Raw genomic sequence first — 23,341 nt, forward strand, 5'->3', positions numbered from 1 at the left:
AACTCTCACAAACACACACACACACACACACACACACACACACACACACAAGTTATTATACCATAGTGGTATATACATATATGTCAATATAGCATGTGTATATGTATATACATGTGTCCTTGTGTATGTAGCATATCTATAAATACATTTCTCTAAGTAGGCTCATCACTCATTACAATTTGGGGTGTTCTCTCTTCCATTGTCCACTCTACTCCTGCTCTCTCAGCTGGACAGCTTACCTACTGCCCATCTTTGCTTTGATTTTTTTCTGTTCTACACTGGCCAAGAACAGGGGAGGCTAAATACCAAGACCCATGGAAGTAACTGGCATGCTCTGAAAGCTTACCAAAATAAATTTGCAGGCCAAAAAGAAGCATGGATAAGGACATCCTTTTCCTCTTGTGAAGTTTTTGGACCCAATTTGCAATTCAGAGTGGGTACTCTATTCACAAATCAGCTTTGTACCATTCATTGACTGTTATGATATAAGAATTGTGGGTCACACATAATCTCTTTGCACTCAAGGTATATTTCTCCCCTGTACTAGCCCCTCTTGGTCTTCTCTCCCCTGTTCTCACCTTCATCTAGAATCAATGGAGAACTCCATTCTCTTCAAACAATTGAACGTTGGGGGAAAAAAATCCTTCTAGAATGTGGTTGAGTATAATTGATTGGTTCTAACTGGTTAGAAATGTACTATTCTGCTTCCCACCTCCTGTTGGGGAGCCGAGTCTGCGTGCTGTTCAAGGGATGAGTGCTATGTCATACGTTACAGTATGGTTTCCAGCCCTCAGTTCTCAATGGTCCTCAGGGGTGGGGGAAGAATCCTGCATGCATATGGCTGTGGTTTTATCATCTTGCATTCATTACTATATTCAGGAAGATAGATTTTATTATGCAGCAAGACTGCTACTCTAGGGTAAACTTTCACACCAAGCAATTGTGTTCTTGACTAAATCAGCTAAGACAAAAATAAGGGGGTAGAAAATAGACTCGGGACAAGTTTCATGTCTTTCTTTTAAAAACAGCCACTTTTGGAGAAGCACTTGGATATGACCAAATGACCACCTGTAAAGAACAAATGACCACCTGTAAAGAACAAACTAAAGAAAAATGGTGGAAATCGTAACTCACCAGTACTGTGGAAGTTCCCAGAGTTCCTTTCCTTGTTGACCAGATGAGAATAGTGATTAGTCCCTGTGTATTTTAACCATATAGAAATTTTCAAACATTTAACAAAACACATGAGGTCCTAGAAATCCTGCCCGCTTAGAAGGTGAAGTTGAGTGTTGCTTTTTGATATATCAGCACCAACAAACATTTAGTTAGTACCTAAAATGTGTAAAACCCAAGGAGATACAAGGTAAGTAGACGCAGACAGCCCTGAAACTTTACCAGCTTATCGGCATCCTGTAGTTCACAGTGATTTGAGAAATTCATTTAGATTCTTAGGGCCCATCATGTGTGGTGGCTCTTCCTTTCATTTAAGAAATTTTTACTGAGTTATTTCCTTGAGCCCGTCATGTTCCTGAAGGATATTAGGCTCAAAGGTCCTTGCTGTCACCAAAGTCTAGCTTGAAGGCAAAACCAGTGTCATCTTGCCAGATTAAACTTCTATGTATGTGTCAAAAATACAGGAATATACATGAGAAAGGGAAAGATATGGAAAGATAGAGGGGGTCACTGGGAAATTAAGGGGTGTGGAAGGCTTCACAGGGGAGAAGAGGCCCCAAATTGACTTTGAATGAAGCAGGATTTTTATAGGGGTCAATGATGGGGGAAGAGAAGGAAAGAGGTACATATGAAGAAGATGGAAGGCCTCAGACATGCCTGGGGACAATAAAAAATATATAATGGACTCTCCTCTCCAGGTTGATATTGTGAGGAAAGGAGATGGGAGAGAAGGTTATGGAGTATCTTGACCAACTAGACTAACTGTGGTAATAAAGATCTAATGCATCTGAGTATTTTATTTTATTTTTTTAAAGTTTGTTTATTTTGAGAGAGAGAGAGAGAGAGAGAGAGAAAGAGAGAGCACGTGTGCGAACAGGGGATGGAGAGAAAGAATCCCAAGCAGGCTCTGCGCTGTCAGCACAGAGCCCGACACGGGTCTTGATCCCATGAACTGTGAGATCATAACCTGAGCCAAAACCAAGAGTTGGACACTTAACTGACTGAACCACCCAGGCACCCCACATCTGAGTATTTTAATGCAATTAAATTTATTTCTTGCTCATTTAGTAGTTCATTGTGAGTGTTTATCCATGGATATCAGGTGGTTATCCATGTAGCGGAGATAGAAAGTGAGAGTGTGGAGCACTGAGTGTGAGAAACCTTTATGGGTCGGGCCTAGAAGCATGTTATTTATTTCCATCCACCTCCTGTTGGTCAGAACTTAGTCAGTCGTAAGGCCTAACTGCAAGGGAGTCTGAGAAATGTAGTGTTGGTCTATGTCAGGAGAAAAAGAAGCAGGTTTTAGTGAGGCTATAGTTGCTTCTACAATTGACTTTTAGCCTGAACTTTATCCCAAATGCAGTGGTAACTCATCCTCCACGTTAGCATGGGGACATGCGCAATGGTAACATAGGCTCCATAAGGTGAGTGATTTTTGTATGTTATATTCACCGCTGTATCCTCAGCGTATCTAGGCCTTAAACAACTATTTGATCAAATAATGAAATGATGGATGGATGTTGGAAATGAATCCTGGGCATATGGAACTTTCCAGGTGGGTTCGTGGAAGAGAGCTGAGGCAGGGAGGCCGGTTAAAAAGAGTGTGCTAATCTGACAGAGCCGGAGTTAGTGCAGTTACAGTAGGAATTAGTACATTTTTAGAAACAGAAATGTTCACTTCTGCTATTTTAATGTTCTTAGTTTACAGCATAGCCACATCTCATAGTTTAACCAGATTCCCTGCTGAGTTGAAATCATAGAAGCAGGTTGTGAGCCGAAATAGCCTGGCACTTTCTTTGGAGGTATTAATTGGAACGCAGCCTTGGGACTTGGGCTGTGCCACGATCCTGCAACCCAAACAAAATAAAACTTGACTAAACCAGCAAACCCAGATTGCAGTTCAAGTTACTTTAAGGGGCTCTTGGGAAACACAAACTGCATTTGTATTATATATGCAAAATCCGCTCTTTGACCTTATTGTAAGAAAAATTACTGGAGCCCACCTAATCTTTCGCCAGCTTTCCGAAGTGCTGGACAAGTTAACTCCTATGCAATTATGTAATATTTCGTAAAAATTTTGACTTTCAAATATGCTTGAAAAATAGATGCTGATCCAACAAGAACAGAGACTATCAATGAAAAGAATATGTGCTCTGTGCACCTAAGAGAAGCCAACACACAGGCAGCCTCATGTGGCCTGAGGCTTCATGATTTTAGGAAGTTGCTTGCAGATGAATTTTTTTGAAATTAAAAGTTAAGGGAAGCATTCTGTCCTCCCTCTAGATTTAACTTTTGTGGTTTATGTATAAGCTGGGGCAGACCTCGGTGTCTGACCTAGACTCAGGTTATGTGCTTCTGAAGTCTGGTGAAAGGCCAGACTTTAGGATTATGCAGAGCTGAGTGAGGGAACCTCACAGAAAACAGCCAGGGATTCTTAGGAGATTTTTAGTGATTCTTGCTGATCTGGAAATAATGTAAAAACAACAGAAGAGCTTTTTGTGGTATTTTTGTATGTTCTCTCTTGGTTTGGGGAAGAATCTGACATTCAAGTGGCTTAAAAATAATAAATATTTAAAAAGACATAACATGTCCTACCCTTTTCATCCACCCCTACCAAAAAATAAACTGTAATAATAAAAATGGCAAGAGCAGGAAGGGAAAGCAGAAACAATGGATGGCAGCAGTATGCTAGGATGGGCATGAATTTGATCCAGACGGCTAACGTCTGGTGTTATTGCACAAAGTCGTGGAGAAGGTGTGAGGAAATGCCGCAGGGAATCTTTCCCTTCTTTACAGTGTGAGTTCCTCATTTCCTGAGGCCCCTTGAGATATAAATTACCGGTTTCAGACAGCGGGTACCTGAGGGTCTACTCCTTTGCTTTCTAGCTCAAATCCCAGAGAAGCCAATCCATTGAAATTCCATTTGTCTAGTGATCTATTTACCAAATTTTCTGATTTTCTGAAAAAAATAAATTATTCATAAATTTAGTAGCAATTCATTTTGCACAGGATAGTTTTCACATGAATCTTACAAAGGTGTTGGGTGTAAATTGACTAGAAAGCACTATTTTTTTTTTCCTGCCCCAGCTTTCTGAAGATTCAATTACAAGTTGCTGAGGCTGGGAAAACAGACACCTCGGCAGAGGCATCGAGGAGGGGGAGTAGGCGTGTTGCATCTTCAAGTTGTAAGAAAGCACAGAAAGAGGGGAGAGATACTGATGGCTAGAGAAAGATACTGATGGCTGGGATAAAGAAGGAAGGAATGGATGTCAGAAAGGAGGACAGGAAGGGTGGAGAATGAGGGGCAGGGAAAAATTCGAAAGCTCTAGAACTTCTCCCATAGGCTGCTAAGCCTCTGCCATTCTTTCCAATATCAATCATCTTTTGCCTTCTACTTGTGATAGAAAAGTTTGGTTAGCTGAGTGAATTCAGTGAAATGGTTCTTCTGAATATTGGCAGCATATCCATTTTCAGCGGATTGGCTGCTTCATGAAATCTAAACCTCCAAGAGCCATCCTAATAATACCTTTAAGCAGTTACAGAAAAGGAAGTATTCCTGGAGGAAGATGTCTGCAGAACTTACAGAAAGATGAGGGTCCGAAAGAGGAGGAAAAGCCTCAGTAACGCCCAGAGGACTCCTTTGCTTGCTTGGGTGTCGGAAAGGGAAGCCAACTTTTCCTGGTTTGCCTAAGACTCTCCCAGTTTTAGTACTGGAAGCCTCCAATCTCAAGCCAATGGAGATAGTTGACTAGTCTTGAGAAGGAAAAAGGTAAAGAAAGGTGGTGGGTGGGTGGGGAGAGGTAATACTGTAATAATCTCTTCAGGGACAGTCTTTTCGAAGGTACAGTTCATGTGGCCTCCAGGGAAGATAAAAGGAAAAAGGATAGTTGGGAGAAATTACACAGATCTGAGCTGTCATCCCAAGGACCTGATACCAGGGAAGACCCTAGGTTTGTTTCAGGTATCTTGATTATACAGTATAAATGCACTTACTTTTCTAAATGTGCTTTTTTCTCTCTCTCTTTTCTTCAGGGAGGCAGGACACAGTGCGTGAGAGAAGTCTGTCCCATTCTCTCCTGTCCTCAACACCTTAGCCACATTCCCCCAGGACAGTGCTGCCCCAAATGTTTGGGTGAGTGACTGTTTTCAGATAAAAGAACAATGTAATTTATTCTTGGGAGTTTCTGCTGAGAGTCTTCATTCACATTGTTATGTTGGGGTTCTCAGGTTGTCCTGTTTCATGGCTTATTAGAAATAACTGCTTTTTCTGGTTATAGGAATGTAAGGTGTGCCCGGTGTTTATCTCTTGTCTGAGGTCTCTACAGGTGTTTCTTTTCTCTTGTGCTTCCTCGTATCTGTAAACCTGGTTCACCAGGCAACTTGGGATGATAACCCCTGATGGCGAGAGCAGTATTGAAGAAACTGTCTTTCATTGGGCATATGACAATTGGTAGAAATGATTAGTATTTTAAAGGCATATGAAATTAACACATGGAAGAATATAGACCAGTGTTACTTTTAGAGGCAAAAGTATGCAGGAGGATGACACCAAAAGCAAGAGGTTTGGAAGGGAGCAATGAAAAGTAGCCAAAAGGAAAGGAGAATGAGCTTTTTTTTATTGAGCATTTGCTATTTCCTAGGTACTATGAAAATCACTTTACATGCTTTTTCTCATTGAATTTTCTCAAGAAGCTGTGCCGTATAGGTGCTAAGTATATCATTCTGATATGTAATATACATGCTGTGGTTAGTATTATTGCAGGAGAGGGGAGTAGATTCCTAGAAGGTGGCACAGCTGGTGAGTTACAGAGTTGATACCTGAATATGAGTTCCTGTGATTCCTAAGCCCAGGCTGTAACCTGCTGCTGCCCAGCCTCCGTGGTGATGTGGAGAGAGGCATATACATTGCCAGTTGAAAGAGACAGCCTGTGATGGAGAGTCTCTAGGGCAAGAGATCCTTTAGGTCTTGTTTATAATCCGAATGTCAGCTTCTTACACATGATCTTCAAACTCTTGAGTTAGTTGAGGTCAGACTAAGGTTCAAAGAAAAGTAGCCTGACCCAGTGTGTGAATACAATAGAGCATCTCCTACTAAAATCCTCCAGCAACCTCACTAGAATCTTGAGGGATCTTTGAGGAGGCTAATACATTTCCGAGTCACCCCTGGCTTGGTCTCCTTCTGCTGTTTTTCTCTTAATTCTCCTTCTCCTCCTCCTTCTTCTTTTCCTCCTCCTTCTCTCTCTCCTTTCTTCCTCTTCCACCTCCACTTCTTCTTCCTCTCCTCCTCCTCCTCCTCTTCCTCCTCCTTCAACGTCATTTTGTACTTGCAGGGACATTCCCCTCCAGTCTTTTCACATTCTGTGGTGCTACTGAATCAAGACTTGTGTAGTAGATTTTACTGAAGGTTTGTGGTCAATGAGGGTGATTACCTTTTAGTGGAGCACAGTGAACAACATGAAATGGATCCTTAATGGATCCTCCCTTTGTTCTTAAGAGGTCTCAGCTATTATGCCTTTAGGAAAATGTCACTGTGTATCTGGGCTCCAGCATCCTATCGGTTACTGTCCACACCCTTTTTTCTGAATCTTCTCTCCTTTCTTTCATAGCTTGCTTTTCTCAATTCCAGAATCTCCTGTTGATTGATATTTTTCATTCCCAGCTTATCACAGCCATAGTCTAAAGTCTATCTTTCTACAACCAACTTGTTGAATAAAGGTATCTTGTTAAACCAAGGCAGTTTTCTTTTCTTTACAGGATTCACCTGTCAACCCTTCGTCTAATGTTTGCCTTCTTGCTGCATGTACACACACACACACACACACACACACACACACACACACACACGTAATACTTTTTAAGTAACTATGAAGTAATTAAAAGAACAAAAGAAAATTGTTTATACATGCCTGATTAAAGACATTTCCACTGATATGTGTGCTTCCTGGGTTGCCAATGTGTGCTTGTACTCCTGGAATAGAGTTAGCCAGTTCACTGTTGTTGAAATCGTCATGCTTTTGGTCATGGTGGACACAGCATTCCATCTGAGCAGGAAAGTCATTACAGAAGAGGTGGCATTTGGGGCCTGACATTGAAGATAAGTAGACTTGATTAATGCTTTGAAGTCCATACTATGGATGTGCTGAGTCAACTCAGAAGCTTCTCATATGAGGAATGGCTGTTGTATTGAATGCAGACTTTTCTGTCCATTTGTGGTCATAAGACAGACTACAAAAGGAACAGTAAGTCTTAGGAAACTTAAAAATCTTAATTCTCCCAAATGAGACCGTTTTTGGTTAGGCTAAACCCCAGTGGAATAATGTAGAAATGGCTTAAATTAGGCTGAATGTGGACTCTCTGAACCACTCTTTTGAATGTTTCATCTTAATTTGGGGCCATGATGACTTTGGAACTATGGTAAGATTTTGTGTTCCTCGGGGGTAAAAAGAAATATACCCACACAACAAAAGACAGAAAGGAAAAAAAAAAAAAAGGAAACACTAGGATACTTTCTAGATCCTGAAATCTTAGACTAATCAGAATTTTGGCTGGTTGGACACCAATTTGCTATGACATATTCCTTTGACAGGATTCATTTACATGACATACCTTAGCCTTTTGCATTGCAACATTCTCTAGCTCTCTTTTTTCATTTTCAATGAAGAGACTCATCAGAGGTTTGTGTATACTGAGCACCCAATGCACCTCTTAGAATGACACAGCCTAGGATCATATTTGAATCCTACCACCGCTAATAACGATAACACTCATCATGTGCCACTTATTGGGGTTGTTTAGGGAATTCCAGGCTCTATGATAAAGACTTTACATCAATATTTTTAGGTAAAAATTATCTTTGAGTGATAAGGTAAGTAGTTGGTCATATTTTTTTCAGGGGGATATTATTGAAGAGTCTTTTTATTTGGTGACCTACTAGTGCATCAGTTCTCCAATCTATCCATCCATTTGTTCACCTACTCATTCATCCATCTATGCCACAATATTGGGTACTATAAATGTAGTAAAAGCTCCAAGCTATGGGAACACAGGAAGGGGCAGTTCATTCTAAGAGGTGAAAGGTCCTCTGAGGAATAATGTGGAGCTCAACCATAAAATGTATTTTCATTGGTAGGGAAAGAAGCTTGACTATATTTATGTATCTATATCCTGCCTCTTGCCTAAAAGGAATTAAGGTCACTTATAAAGTACATGAAGCACATGTAGATGAAAGATAAGAAAAAGGCAAACCAGGTTATCCCAATCTTTAAACATTGTTCAATTGAAACAATTGAGTAGATGGCCTGCACACAACTTTCTGATGCCTCAGGGCCTAGAGGAAAATCTAGAGAAAGGCAGAATTTTGTATTTTGCAGGCAGTCCTCTAATTTAGTCTGCAAGCTTCCACAAGCTTCAAGAAACTCAGGACCTGGGGGTGCACATAAGAATGTCTGTCTTAGTTGGATTATTAATACTTGCTAGGAGCAAATACAGTCATTTAGTTAGATTTTGTCTAACCACGAAAGGGTTTTTGGTTGCCTACTTTCATATTAGCATTTTATTTATTTATTTATTTATTTATTTATTTATTTATATTTTTTTCATATTAGCATTTTAGGCAGAGAGGGTGGTATGTTACTGCAAGGAGGCATTATTGTTACCATTTTACAAGTGAACTAAGTGAGGCCTGGAGAACTACTCAAGGTCACTAGGGAGTCCATATGTGGGACCCAGACTATAACTCACTGTCATCTTTTGAGGCAAGTTTACTTCTGGTAGTAAGAACCAAGCCAGTGATTTAATTCTGCATCTATACCGTATCCTAGCCTTGAAGTTGACTCTAACAGGAAGATGGCATTTTTTGTGATTCCTGTTAATGGTAGTTCCAACAATTTGAATTCTGAGAGTGGCATTTAGTATGTGCCTGTAGGTATTTTCAGCATTTCACTGGGCCTTCTGATAACTAGAGTTTGCTTTTAATCTTTTTATAAGAAGAAAGAGTGTGGAGGTGCCTGGGTGGCTCAGTCAGTTAAGTGTCCGATTTCAGCTCAGGTCATGATGTCACGGTTCGTGAGTTCAAGCCCCATGTCGGGCTCTGTGCTGACAGCTAGTTCAGAGCCTGGAGCTTGTCTTTGGATTCTGTGTTTCCCTCTCTCTCTGTCCCTCCCCTGCTCGTTCTCTCTCTCTCTCTCTCTCTCTCTCCCAAAATAAATAAAACATAAAAAATTTTAAGAAGAAAGAGTGTGGTTGTAAATCTAATGAGTGATTATGAATCTTCATCTGCTTAACATGTTGCTTGACTCAAGCAACATGTCAGGGATGTTTTTATATGCTCCAGGGAGTAGAAGCTTGCAATTTGAAAGAAAAGATGAAATTGGATTGCATTCTTTGTTTGGGGTTACTTTTTGGACCTTTTGATCATAAATCAAATCTTCATATCAGGGAAAATCAAGCTAATTCTACAGAAGTGTGATGCCTGTGAAAGCTTGGGCACTTGACATGTGGGTTGGATTCTGCCTCTATGTGCATTTTGAATAGTGCCATCCTTTATACCAACGGACTTGTAATTTCTCCAGCTGAGATGCTATATCATTGGTTCTCCTTTTCACTCATTCTAGTCCTTCTTGGAATAGCTTGACTTCCTGTGCCTCTTCCCTGCCAATACTTACTTCCTGGATAATTTTACTTATTCTTTAAAATGCAGTTGAGGCATTGCATCTTCCAAGAAGTCTTCTCTGTCCTCCCTGTCCCCACAGTTCCCAGATTGTCTTCTTTCTGGAACTTACCATATTGTTGTATTTAAATCATTTTTGTGAGTTTGTCTCACCGGTAGACTGTGAACTCCACGAGGGCAGGTCAAATAGATCTGGTCATCTTGGTATGATGGTAATAAAGATTTGTTGAACTTACAGGATTCAGTGTGGAGTCAAGCTCTTTATAATAAAAACTTTCTAAATTAATTACTCCAGGGAACGTCTGGCCGAGGACTATTTTTGTGCACCAGATTTACCTGGTCTTGTGAGAATGTTTAACAGTCCTGTGATAGAATTGTTGATGACACAGTGGGAAATCCTGGCTTCTGTCTTGCATTAACCATGCCGTTGCTTCCCTCTAGGTCAGAGGAAAGTGTTTGACCTTCCATTTGGAAGCTGCCTCTTTCGCAGCGATGTTTATGACAACGGATCTTCATTTCTCTACGATAACTGCACTGCATGCACCTGCCAGGTAAGGTGGTTCTGAGGGGCTGTGATCCGACAATGATTGCACTGGGGACGTTACTGTTAACTTTATAGCCAAACATAATGATCTGTCATTTATTGGAAGGAGGCATTATCAATGCCATTTTGCTACTTGAAATCATGCTTAAGGTTGTAAGGACGTTCAAACATAGGACCCAGATTACAATTCACTGTTACCTTCCCAGGACCTACAAGTTAGCTTCTGGAGGTGAGAACTAAAGTCTGAGGGACTGTCCTAAGGTATTTTCTAAAATCAGACACAGAGTGTCTCTGGCAGCGTTCTCTGGTTCTAACTATCCGAGATGAGCTCCTTAACATACCACATAATAAAAATGACTTTAATCACATTCAAGAGAAAAGAAAGGCAAGGATTTACAGTTCATCACAAAGATAAACCTGGTAGTTTGAGAGGGGAGTGTTTATGTGTTGTTCATTGTACCATTTCTTACTTGAAAAGTAAGAAAAGCATTGCTTGCTTTTTTCAAAAGGCAACCAGAGGCCTAATGACTGGTAAAGAAAGAATTCCGCAGCTCCAGAATTTTAAAGGAATACACGGCCCACATTCACTGACTGTGCTTATACAGTGATTTTTTTTTAAACCAAGAAGAGAACCATCTTAATGGAAGATTTTAGAATCATTCATTAGTGAGTTAATGCAAACATCTGTGTGACATGAATTTAGAAGAATACATTTTGGCAGTGATGGTTGTTGTTGTGTCTTTAATAGCTAAAGGGCTAGAGAGGGAAGGAGGAGAGTTTTGCTCAATGTCAGCTCTGAGTCAGTAGCTGAGATTAGAGTTCAGAAGTTCCTGATTACTTGAGGCATGCTTTGTTAAGAAGCATGCACTACTTCAGGGAAGTGGCCGAGTAGGGGCTGAACTGTCTGTTCCCTGGCACTGAACACTGAGTATTTCCCAAGCCTGAGAATACTTTCCTGAGACTCCTTCCTCTCTTCCATGGTTTATATTTTCCTATGCTAAACCTATAGCCACTCCTTCTGTTTGCCTTGGCCTTCATCCTCATGACTTCTCTTCCTCTCCAGGAATTTCACAGGTTATAGCTTCCTCTTGAGGATGCTAAACCTTTGATGAAACACATCACATCCCCAAGTTCTCTTGATTGCAGGAAAACCAGACGTCCCACGGATGGGAATTTGTTATGCTTGCACTGCTCTGGGTCTCATGGATTCTTTGAGAGGAGATCAGACAGTATTTCTCAGTGCTGAAAAGAAGTGTAATTAATACTGTTCCTTCAAGAGATTTGTGTGTGTGTGTGTGTGTGTGTGTGTGTGTGTGGGAGAGAGAGAGAGAGAGAGAGAGAGAGAGAGAGAGAGAGAGAGAGAGAATGAGTTCACAGTCATCTTTGGGAAATTGGATGTTTCAAGAATCAGGCTACAATCATTTTGGATAATCATTATTATTTTCTATCTGCTTGGAGCTTCCCTCTCCAGCATCTCCACCCAGTGCCATGACAGGTGCAGGAAATTATTTCATAGTACTCTGAACACAGAGTCTTTATGGCAGTGATTTATTTTTAAAACCAATTTTTAAAACACAGAATCTTTGTGCCTTCATATTTGATGATTCCTCTACCTTGAGCGACCTCATCTTCTTTCAATTTGAATAGCAAACTCCTCTTCATGCACAACAGCCTCTCAGATGTTAGCTCCTCCCCTAGTGACTGACTAGGGGACACACATAAGTAGGTAATTGTCCCTCTTTTCTGCTACCTCTATACCTTTACTAGTTCTGTTAATGACATTATATTGCAATTTAATAGTTCACATGGTTCTCTCTCCTTTTGCCCCGTGAGCTCCTTGTAGACAGAAGCACATCTATCCATCTCAATATTCTCATTGCTTAAACTAGTGCCAGGCATATGATCTAATGGGTGGTGTGTGTGTGTGTGTGTGTGTGTGTGTGTGTGTGTGTGTGTAATGAAAGCTGGGGAGTCTACCATGAAGTATGCATTACTTGAGAGCTAGTATGTGTCCTTGTTTTTCAAACTAGAAATCAATACGTGCAGTTTGGCAAAGGACTTTTTTTCCCCCAATTAATGAGTTGACCTATAATAATTTCTATGTGCCAGAAACTGTGCCAAGTACTTTAAATATTTCATTTAAGCTGCACAATAAACCTGAGAAGTAGGTTTTTGAAGATGAGGAATCTGGGGCTCACGGAGATGGATTTGCACAAGATAACATACCTAATGGATGAACTGGCATTCCCCCCTGGTCTTGTCCAATGCTGAGTCCTATCAATTATCTGATGTGGTAGAACCTTAAAAATAAGACAACCAATGCCATTTTCTTAAAAGGATCATCACATTGTTATATTAATCTTAGATGGATAAGTCAGTAGGAGTATAGGAGATAATACCAGAAGTACCTGTTGAAGTCATAGGATTAACATAGAAGCTGCAGAAGTTACATACGTTGATTTATACAACCTGTTTGAATGAGTTATCTCTCAATACTAACTAAGGAGAGGGCTTGGTCTCATTTCCCTATCATTGGTCTGATACTAATTCCACACTGTGAAGGGATTGTCCATATACCAGGGACCCTGCTTTCCTCCCTCCCTGCCTGCCACCAAGTCTCATAAATATTTTGCTCTTAACATTCATTCTAGCTGATAACCTACTCCAGTGAAATTGCATCTTGTTGGATGGGGAACTAGAAGAGTTTACTTTTCTTAAACTGCTCTGAACTTTTCTTCGACATGTTGTTCAATGAATTGGCAGGCACAATTTACTTGGCTAGAAATCAAGCCATACCTCTTAAAGTTACGGATATAAACTCATCATTTTCAGAGGTTAAGCGACCTGGTTAAGATTACATATTTTAAAAAAAAGATTACATATTTTATAGAAGAGTCTAGAATGGTCAGTTTTGGCATAGCTCATTCAATTCTTCTGTGGACGTGGAACACACTAAGGAATTTTATCTTGAGGAGGAACATTAGCTCTTAATTTTTGCTATTTGATTGGATATCATGCCTTTATGCTAAACTCCTCAAAGGTGGCAAATGCCCTCGAGGAGACCCAAGAGAGCCATGTTAATGAAAAGCATGCAAGAGGAAAAGGGCAGGAAGAGGGAAACTGGTTGACCCATAGTGAGTTGGACCTTCTTGCCACACGCTGGCCAGAGTGGAATCATCAGCTTCTTGAACGTTAAATTATAAACACTTGAAAGTAGTGAGGGTATGTCACACTATTCATAGCTTCTTCACCTTCTCATCTGGATATTTAGTCAGCAAATAACATTTTGAAGTAGATGGAAGATTTATTACAACAAGTTAAAATATGATTTCTTCAGAATATGTTTTCTTTTTGGGGGAAGGGGGGGTGAAGAGAATCAAGTAGTCTTTATGCTCAGGGCAGAGCCTGACATGGGGCTCGAACTCACAAATTGCGAGATCATGACCTGAGCCAAAATCAAGAGTTAGTCACTTAACCAACTGAGCCATGTAGGTGCCCCCAGAATATGTTGTAAAGCAGTTAGTTGTGGATTGTTAAAGGAAGGCCAGGTAAGATGGTTGGTAGAGATGGAAATCATTTTTAATTTCTGGTTTGCCTTTGGGTCCGCAGGACTCTACTGTAGTATGTAAGAAGAAATGCTCCCACCCTGGTAGCTGCATCAGAGGGGAGGAGACCTGTTGTGAAGAGTGTCTCCTGCGAGTGCCTCCAGAAGATGTCAAAGTGTGCAAATTTGGCAACAAGGTTTTCCGGGTATGTCACAAGCCAAGCTCATGGGAACCATTGTACTATACTGAAATGTAAAAAGCTCCAGATAAAAGGCAGATTGGAGTATTCCATATTTTGTAGACACATATGGTGTGTGTGTGTGTGTGTGTGTGTGTGTGTGTGTGTGTGTGTGTGTCTGTGCGTGCACAAATGTAATTATTTATATGGCAATATATATACATATTTTTAAAATCAAGTATACATGGGGCAGAGAAGCAACTGTTTGAAAAAATGGTTTTCTTCAGCTTTATTTTTGCTTTATGAAGTGTTTTAAGCTTGTAAAACATTATTGCCTTTTCCAAATGTGGTCATCCAGTGATGGGGATTGAGCTGAAGATACCCCTCCACCCCCACCCACCTCCGAATGGTACTGTTATGGGAGCCCAAATGCTGAGGACATCTCATTCAGTCAGAGATGCTCAGTGTCCCTTTCCAAGATCCTGATGGTCCTATAGCTTAATACTTTTGGAACTTTTTACAAAGCTGCTTTTTCAAAGAGAGATTTTCTCACTTGGAAGATATTCAGGTAAGGATGTTCATGCTGGCACAGCCATTGAGCAAAGGTGAGAGAGCCTTGCCCCAACTGACCTAGCACGGTTGTCTCCTGACCATCTGCTACTTATCAAATACTACCCATAGTTTTCTGACAGCATAGCTGTGCAGTGACCATGTAAACGTCAGGATGAAGATTGTTGTCTTTGTCCAAACTGCTTTCCATTTAGTTTTTTGGGTGGAGGGAGTCTTTCTGTACCTGAGGTATCATCTCAGGACATTCTTGAGACTGGGACCCTCAGAATCAAGTCAGATGTGGGAGATCCTCATGTTGTACTTGGCCAGATTTCCTTTTGCATTGATGGAGTTGGAAGGAGACTCTTGATTCTTATGGAATCAGTAAGAAGACATGATGTGTCATGCCCAAAAGAAGGGGGTCACATGTGTGTTGTATTTACACCAGGCTTTCAGAGCCACTCATGTATCCTTTTTACATAAAGTCATTCTTGTGTTTCCAGAGCACCTGGATGCAATAGACCCCCTCTCACAATGGTATTGTGTGCAAAGTGCTTTCAAGGCTCCTGTACAAAGGTTCCTTTATGTGATGAAGCCTAAAATAATTTACAGAGAGTCATCTTTGAAACGCCAAGTCCTAGAAATGTGCACACAGAGAATTTGGACTCGTCAGATGCCCTTTAGGACAGATTCAGTTAGGTCTTTGTTTCTCAAGAAATAAAAGGTTCTAGTAGTCCTTAAATAGCTTCAAAATGTGCGAAGGAAAAGGAAGAGGAGTCATCATCAAAATCTGAGATAGCTCCTCTGTTTTTAACAAATTTTTCTGCTTATATCTACAAACTCAGGAAGGAATCTTTGTTTTGTTTTCACATCCAACCCTTGTGCCTGTAATCTACTCTTGCATAAGCTAGGATGCACATCCCTGTGTGTTCTCCAGAGATACAGGGCTTCTTGTGGCTGGGTATTTGGCAACTGCATATTATAGATTCAATGAGCCAAAAATATTCCTCAAACAGCCCTTTCTGGGCTAGAAAATGTGTCCCAAGGTGCTATCTAGCTTTTGGGGAGGAAAGTATCAGACAGGCAGGGGCATGGTATCTCGGAGTATTCCATCTGGGCTCCACATATTTGGATGGCTTGCTGATCAAGTGTCTGCCTGGGCAATGAGAGTCCTGTGAATTAGCCTCTGTTCTTTGAATGGATCATACCCTGTGTGGTCCAGAACCATGTCACATGTGGGAATAAATTCACCACCTTTGTACATCTCAACTGCTGCTGCCTGGAATAGCTTAAACACTTCAGGTCTATCACACAGGAACATTAGACCTTTGCTACTGCATCATGTTCAACTCATGCTTGTCTTCCAGGGTGAAGCTAAGTAAACAATGTAGGAGGAGCACGATACAAATATGGTTTGGTTAGATGCATAAGAATTCTTTTTATATCCTGGAGGGGGAACACACACACACACACACACACACACACACACACACACACACACCTACACACACCTTCAAATTGGGTAGGTGTAGATAGACACCTCAGAGTAATTTAGTCTGATGATGGATCTCTCACTCAGAGTAAGAAATGCTCTCCTTGGCAGAGAAATCCCAGCCTGTTGGATTAGTTCCCATCAGCCTCCAGCTGATAGCAGAATCTTGTGCTCTCTCCCATAGGATGGAGAGATGTGGTCCTCTGTTAATTGCACCATCTGTGCTTGTGTGAAAGGCAAGACAGAGTGTCGAAAGAAGCAGTGCGTTCCCATCAGCAGCTGCCCGCAGGTATGTCTGGAATGCAGGTTGACTTTTTCTTTACCTTCAGGTCTTGGGAAACGTCCTACCTGTGGCATGGCCACATGGTGTCTTCTGAACACAGAATCTAGATTTCCTGATACTTCTAGGTCCCTCAATAGCCACAAACCCCCTTTGCAAATTTCTCTCCTTCTTTTTTGCACTTCCCACCCAAATTCTAGCCTTGTAGGAAAATAGCTCCTACCTTACACTTGACCCAAGTCTCCTATTTCTCATTGACTTCTCCCACTTCTTTGTTTTAATGTCTCCAACTCCTGTTAGATCTGCTCTCTTGATCCTTTTGCTGGGTTTTCTGTTGAACACCATATTTTTCTCTTTTCTTTTTCCTCTTCCCAAATCAGAGATTTCTTCCCTTCGCCATTCAAAGTGTATGTAGTTGTTTATTAATAAACTCCCCAAGGGGTTTCTCTGGCCTAGCAGCACCCCCGACCCCTTTACTGACGTTTTCCCTCTCTAACCTTGGCCTCCACTGTAGCCCAAAATGGAAATAGTGCCCCTATGGAAATATCTCTTTTCAGAAACCCACAGTTCCAGCATGCTGAATAAAGCAATCATTATCTTCTATGGCTTGAGCTTCATTGAGTTCACCTCGGCAACTTGAAACCTTTCAAGGTTTTATGCATTTTGGGAAAATGTCAAACCTATTCAATACCTTCCAGTGAATGAAAAAATATATCCATATATTCAGGACATGTCCTCCCTTCTCTGTTATAGACAGCTTTTAATTTTATTCACATCTGTTATATTATAAACAAAAAGTTGCTGTTTTTACTTGAGTGCCAAATGAGGCACAAAAAAACAACAGCTGTTGCTATTGCACAACTGAATGAAGGGGGGAGAGAAAAAAAGGGGGGAAAAAACCCTAATTAGTCTTGCTTTAAAAAGCCTCAGACATAAAACTGAAAATCTCCCATAAAAGAAAAAAAAAAAAGGGAGATACAATAAGTAGACTTGAACATGGTCTGCTTATAAATATTCATTGGGAAAAATGGGATCACATCATTTATGCCAGTCCTTGGGGAACCCTCACTGCTAATGAACTCCTGCAGCACATGTTGGTAATAATGGGCTTCCTTATTCTACAAGACAAAAACAGGATGCTGTGCCAACCTGGTGGCTCAAGTAACTAGCCCCAACAGGCAGTGGTGGAGTTTCCAGCTTTACTTCAGTCCTGCCACTTGTGGCAGGGTTGATGGGTTTCATTGTCCTCTTGTTGTGGGGAGGTCAGCGTTCTTTATGTCCGTGGCATCTTGTTAGCATCTCCTCTGTGGGGGCCTCATTTGAGCCAGGAGCACCCAGCTCTCCAAGTGCAGACCTTTCCTCCCCCTCCTGGTCTTGTCAAAGCTTGTCTGGGCCCGGCTCCTGCCCCAGGGGCCACCTTTCTGCTTCTAGGCATCTTTCCAGCCTTTCCTCCGGTTTACATTTTCCCTCCTCAGGGGCCAACATAGGACTTTGGAAGATAACTTAGTTCTACCATGGAAACCCTGTTAAATGCTTATTTCCCCTCCCCTGCATTGCCTGGGGAAATTTAATTTTTTTTTTTTTTTTTAAAGAAGCAGACTATATTCCCTGCTCTGTTCTTCCTGGCTACTGCTCCTCTTTTTTTTTTTCCAGAAGTGTGGGTGCCTTGTTGAAGGGTTTTATGGTTGGACTTCCTGTCCATCCTCCCCTGAAGCCCTCCCCAGAGGCAAAGGAGTGCCTTTTGTGAGAAGGCCTGTAGGGGGTTCCAGTGAGGACGGGTCATTATAACACTTCCATGTCATCATCACTGATGCATACTGAGACTTTCTGTATAGTCACAGGACATTACTCTGTTAATGTTGAGACCACCCCTCTGAGTTGAGTGCTGTTACTAGACCCTTCTTACCAGTGAGGTCACATGTCCAGAGTTTTACAACATATAACTTGGGAGCCTAGACTTCATAGCTTGTGCTTGATTTATTCCTTATATGATTCAGTGAGATTACCCGCCGCACTCAGTTCCAGGAGAAAGGAGATGGCAGTTTCTGCCAAGGTGCAGATGTGGGGGTTCATATAGTCACCCTCTATTAGGGCCTTGGTTCAAATTGTTCTGTACTCCCTCGAGGCCACTACTCCAGGGGGAGCCAACCTCATTGATTTTGGCTAGAGCAGACCTCATTTGATCTTGTCCTCAGCTTCTTTCAGTCACAAGAAACTAAAAGGGGCCTCTGTGCCAAATAGAAATGAATAGAGCTTTAGGCAATGAAAATAGGTCCTAATGCCCCAAACCAAGGGAGAGCTGAGTGAGCTGAGAGACTAAGTTTTAAGTCGCAAAGTTGTCATAGCTTTTAATGTACCATTTTAGGCCTGGCTCTGCTGAAAAAATGAATCAGATGATGTTCTAGTTCCTCAATTATCAACCAGCATTTTTTAAGTCAGTATGATTTTTTTTTTGAGTACCTAAATCTATTCTATATGCAATTGATCAGTAGTGGCAATTGACCACATTTCTTTTTGTCTCTGAGCTTCATTGAGTCAGAGATAAGACAATGCCATTTTCTGATGTCGGCCCTGAGAGTATGTTTCCTTTTTTTAACGTCATACATTAAAAAAAATGAGAAACAACGGAATATAGGAGATTACATTGCATTTCCAGAAAGATAATGGAAAATTACTAAGCATTTCAAAACCCTCAGCTTCATTGGCTTTGACTGGATAACAGTGACTTAACATGGATAGCATACCACTTGATGAAAGAAGAAATCCTGAATGAATGTGATCTGCAGCACAGATATTGTCCATATCCATAGGCCTGTGCTTGGGTTATGATGTATTGTTTGGGCCCCTCCAACAAGCAAAGACAGAATGAAGGCCTTACATGGATCGAGAGGTTGATAGACGATTCTCATTTTTATGTGTGTGCTTGGTCTCTAGAGGGCTAGTCTGGATATAAGTGAAAAGGTGTAATCCAGACTGTCTGCATCTTCCCTCCATGTGAAAAAAATCACACCAGTGAGTCCTTTAGATATTGTATTTCTCAGAGGATAAGAACAGGAAAGCTTTCTGAATGACTTTGCCTGGCGTTAGAACCTGATACTTCTAAGTTCATTTTCACTATCATCATCACCATCTGAGCATTGAGTTCAGATATAGCTCGGACTGATTTCATTAGTTGAACTGGTATTTTAAAAAGTTTTGTCTTCAGCGTGCCCTGTTTCTTAACATTAAGCTCTTGTGTTTTTTGTTTTTTTCCTCTTGATTAGGGTAAAATTCTCAACAGGAAAGGATGCTGTCCTATTTGCACTGAAAGTAAGTTTATTCCTTTGGAAATTGCTATTAATATTTGCTTCACCTTTTATAATTCAGCAAGAAAAATGGTGGTATAAGTTTTTGCACATTTTGTGTCTCTAGGTATGGGATGGGGTCATCCCACTTTTCTACAGACTTTAAATCAGTTGGAATCCCCTCTCAGAAGCACCACTGAATAGTTCCATTAGAGTTTGTTGCTAATAGAAATTTAGAAGTTAAATGGTCTGATGAGGTTTTAAGAAGGACCACATAACTTAATATGCATTTTAAGTAATAGCATCTGCAGTCATAGCAGTTAAGATGATATCCAGTAAAACAAACAATATACATAATCTAGGAGGGATTTTCCTTGTATCATTATAAAGCCAAACAGCCACACTTATTTCCTCCTCTCCAACCCCACCCTCTTTACCATATCACCTTGGCACGTTTGGTGCTGCTATTGGCAGAGTTAAACAAGAGGTCTTTAGAGTGGCAATGGTTTGGCCATCCTGTTATTTTTTTAATGTTTATTTATTTATTTTGAGAGAGAGAGAGACAGAGGGAGAGACAGAGTGCACGCTTGTGTAAGCAGGGGAGGGGCAGAGAGAGGGAGAAAACAGACTAGTGTTTCTCTCCTCTGCCAGCATGGAGCCCAACATAGGGCTTGATCCCATAAACCGTGAGATCGTGACCTGCACTAAAATTAAGAGTCAGCTGCTTAATTGACTGAGCCACCCAGGCACCCCAATCCTCTTCTTTTTAACTGAGTTCTTGAAGGTTCTCTCCCCAAAATGGCTTATTCTGAAAGCTGACTGAGACTGCACTGCTAATCACTCAGAGCATAGCAACAAGTTCAGTGTTATCCCCATATGTAGACATATGACTAGCAAATTGCCATTTTAGTCCTCTTCAAATTCATATGGCGTTGAGACAGCTTGCACTTTATCTATTTATTTATTTATTTATTGGTTTATTTATTTATTGATTTTAGCTTCGTGTGTGCAGCTTTATAATTCAACATCTGAATACACTACAAAGTAATTACCACAAGTCTAGTTATCATCCATCACCACAGAATTGACCTTCTTCATCCATTTCATACACATACCTTTCCCCCATCACCTTCCCCTCTGGTAACCACTAGTCTGTTCTCTGTATTTCTGAGGTTTTTAAAAATTTTATTTGTTTCTTTGCTTTCGATTATACATATGAGTGAAATCACGTGGTATTTATCTTTCTTCATCTGACTTATTTCACTTAGCATAATACCCCCAAGGTCCATCTGTGTTGTCACAAATGCAAGATTTCATTCTTTTTGATGGCTGAATGATATTCCATTGTAGAAATATACCACATCTTCTTTACCCATTCACGTATTAGTAGACACTTAGATTGTTTCCGTATCTTGGCTGTTGTAAATAATGCTGCAATGAACATAGAAGTGCAGATATATTTTCAAATTAGCATTTTTGTATTCTTCAGAAAAATACCCAGATGTGTAATAGCTGGGTCATATGGTAGAATTTCCTGAAGAATCTCTATACTATTTTCCACACTGGTTACACCAATTTACACTCCCACAAACAGTGTACGAGGATTGTTTTTTCTCCACATCCTCTCTAACACTTGTTATTTCTTGTCTTTTTGATAATTGCCACTCTAGCAGCTGTTAGGTGATATCTCATTGTGGTTTTGATTTTCATTTCCATAACAATTAGTGATGTTGAACATCTTTTCAAGTGCCTGTTGGCCATCTGGATGTCTTCTTTGGAGAAACGTCTATTCAGAGCGTTTGCCCATTTTTTAAATTGGGTTCTTTGTTTTTTGTTGAGTTATATGAGTTCCTTATATAGTTTGAATATTAATCCTTTATCAGCTCTATGGTATGCAAATATCTTCTCTCATTCAGTAAGTTGTCTTTTCATTTTGAAGATGGTTTTCTTTGTTGTGCAGAAGCTTTTTAGTTTGATGTAGTCCCACTTGTTTATTTTTGCTTCTGTTTTCCTTGCTTTTGGAGTCAGATTCACAAAGACGTCCCTAAGACATGTCAAGGAGTTTATTGCCTGTGTTTTCTTCTAGGAATTTTGCGGTTTCAGGTTCTACATTAAAATCTTTAAACCCAGTTGAGTTAATTTTTTTCTTTTTTTTTTTTTTATTATATGAAATTTATTGTCCAATTAGTTTCCATACAACATCCAGTGCTCATCCCAAATGATGCCCATCACCTACCCTCCCCTCCCTCCCACCCCCCATCAACCCTCAGTTTGTTCTCAGTTTTTAAGAGTCTCTTATGCTTTGGCTCTCTCCCACTCTAACCTCATTTGTTTTTTCCTTCCCCTCCCCCATGGGTTTCTGTTAAGTTTCTCAGGATCCACATAAGGGTGAAAACATATGGTATCTGTCTTTCTCTATATGGCTTATTTCACTTAGCATAACACCCAGTTGAGTTAATTTTTGTGTATAGTAAAGATAGAGGTCTAGTTTCATTCTTTTGCATGTAGCTGTTCGGTTTTCCTACAGTCGTTTATTGAAGAGATTGTCCTTTCTCCATCTTATGTTCTTGGCTCCTCTGTCATACATTAATTGTCCATTTATGTATAGGTTTGTTTCTGGGCCCTCAGTTCTACTCCATTGATCTGCATGTCTGTTTTTGTACCAAAAAAACATGATTACTATAGCTTTGTAGTATAGTTTGAAATCAGGGAGTGTGATACCTGCAGTTTTGTTTTTCTTTCTCAAGATTGCTTTGGCTATTTGGGGTCTTTTGTGGTTCCATACAAATTTTAGTATTATTTGTTCTAGATGGGTAAGAAATGCATTTTGATAGGGATTGCATTAAATCTGTAGATTGCCTCAGGTAGTATGGGCATTTTAACAATATTAATTCTTCTAATCCATGAATATGAAATATCTTTCCCTTTATTTGTGTCTCCTTCAATTTCTTTCATCAGTGTCTTATAGTTTTCAGTGTATAGGTCTTTCATTTCCTTGGTTAAATTTATTTCTGGATATTTTATTCTTTTTGATGCAATTGTGAGTGAAAAATTTTTAAAAATTCTCTTTGTGATGTTTTGTTATTAGTGTGCAGAAATGCCCAGATTTCTGAATACTGATTTTGTACCCTGAAAGTTTACTTCATTCATTCATTAGTTCTAATTTTTTTTGGTGGATTCTTTAGGGTTTCCTCTTGCAGATCATGTCATCTGCAAATAATGATAGTTTTTCTCTTTCCTTTCTGATTTGGATGATTTTATTTCTTTTTCTGGCCTAATTGCTTTGGGTAGTCCTTCCAGTACTACGTGGTGAGAAGGGCATTCTTATCTGGTTCCTGATCTTAGAGGAAAAGCTTTTAGCTTTTCATGGTTGAGTATGATGTTAGCTGTAAGATTGTCATATATGACTTAATGTTGAGGTATATTCCCTCTATATACACTTTGCTGAAAGTTTTTTTATCATAAATGGATGTTGACTTTTGTCAAATGATTTTTTTGCATGTATTGAGATTATATTATTTTTATCCTTCATTTTGTTAATGTGATGTATCACATTGATTGATTTGTGGTTGTTGAATACATCCTTGCATCCCTGGAATAAATCCTACTTGATTGTGTATATGATCCT

The 23,341-nt window shown here is 40.2% G+C and overlaps 1 protein-coding gene across 4 annotated transcripts in view; it reads left to right on the forward strand.

The window, feature by feature from the left end:
* The window catches only part of BMPER (BMP binding endothelial regulator), a 251,696-nt gene that overhangs the window by 129,002 nt on the left and 99,353 nt on the right, over positions 1-23,341 (forward strand). For all 4 annotated transcript variants that reach the window (XM_045495284.1, XM_045495283.1, XM_045495281.1 and 1 more), the window contains exons 7-11: positions 5,206-5,305; positions 10,283-10,392; positions 13,995-14,135; positions 16,334-16,438; positions 19,693-19,738. In XM_045495284.1, coding sequence (XP_045351240.1) covers positions 5,206-5,305; positions 10,283-10,392; positions 13,995-14,135; positions 16,334-16,438; positions 19,693-19,738 — 502 coding nt within the window. The remainder of the gene's footprint in view (positions 1-5,205; positions 5,306-10,282; positions 10,393-13,994; positions 14,136-16,333; positions 16,439-19,692; positions 19,739-23,341) is intronic.

This window comes from Leopardus geoffroyi, chromosome A2 (assembly GCF_018350155.1).
Source record: "Leopardus geoffroyi isolate Oge1 chromosome A2, O.geoffroyi_Oge1_pat1.0, whole genome shotgun sequence".
Lineage (NCBI taxonomy): Eukaryota > Metazoa > Chordata > Mammalia > Carnivora > Felidae > Leopardus > Leopardus geoffroyi.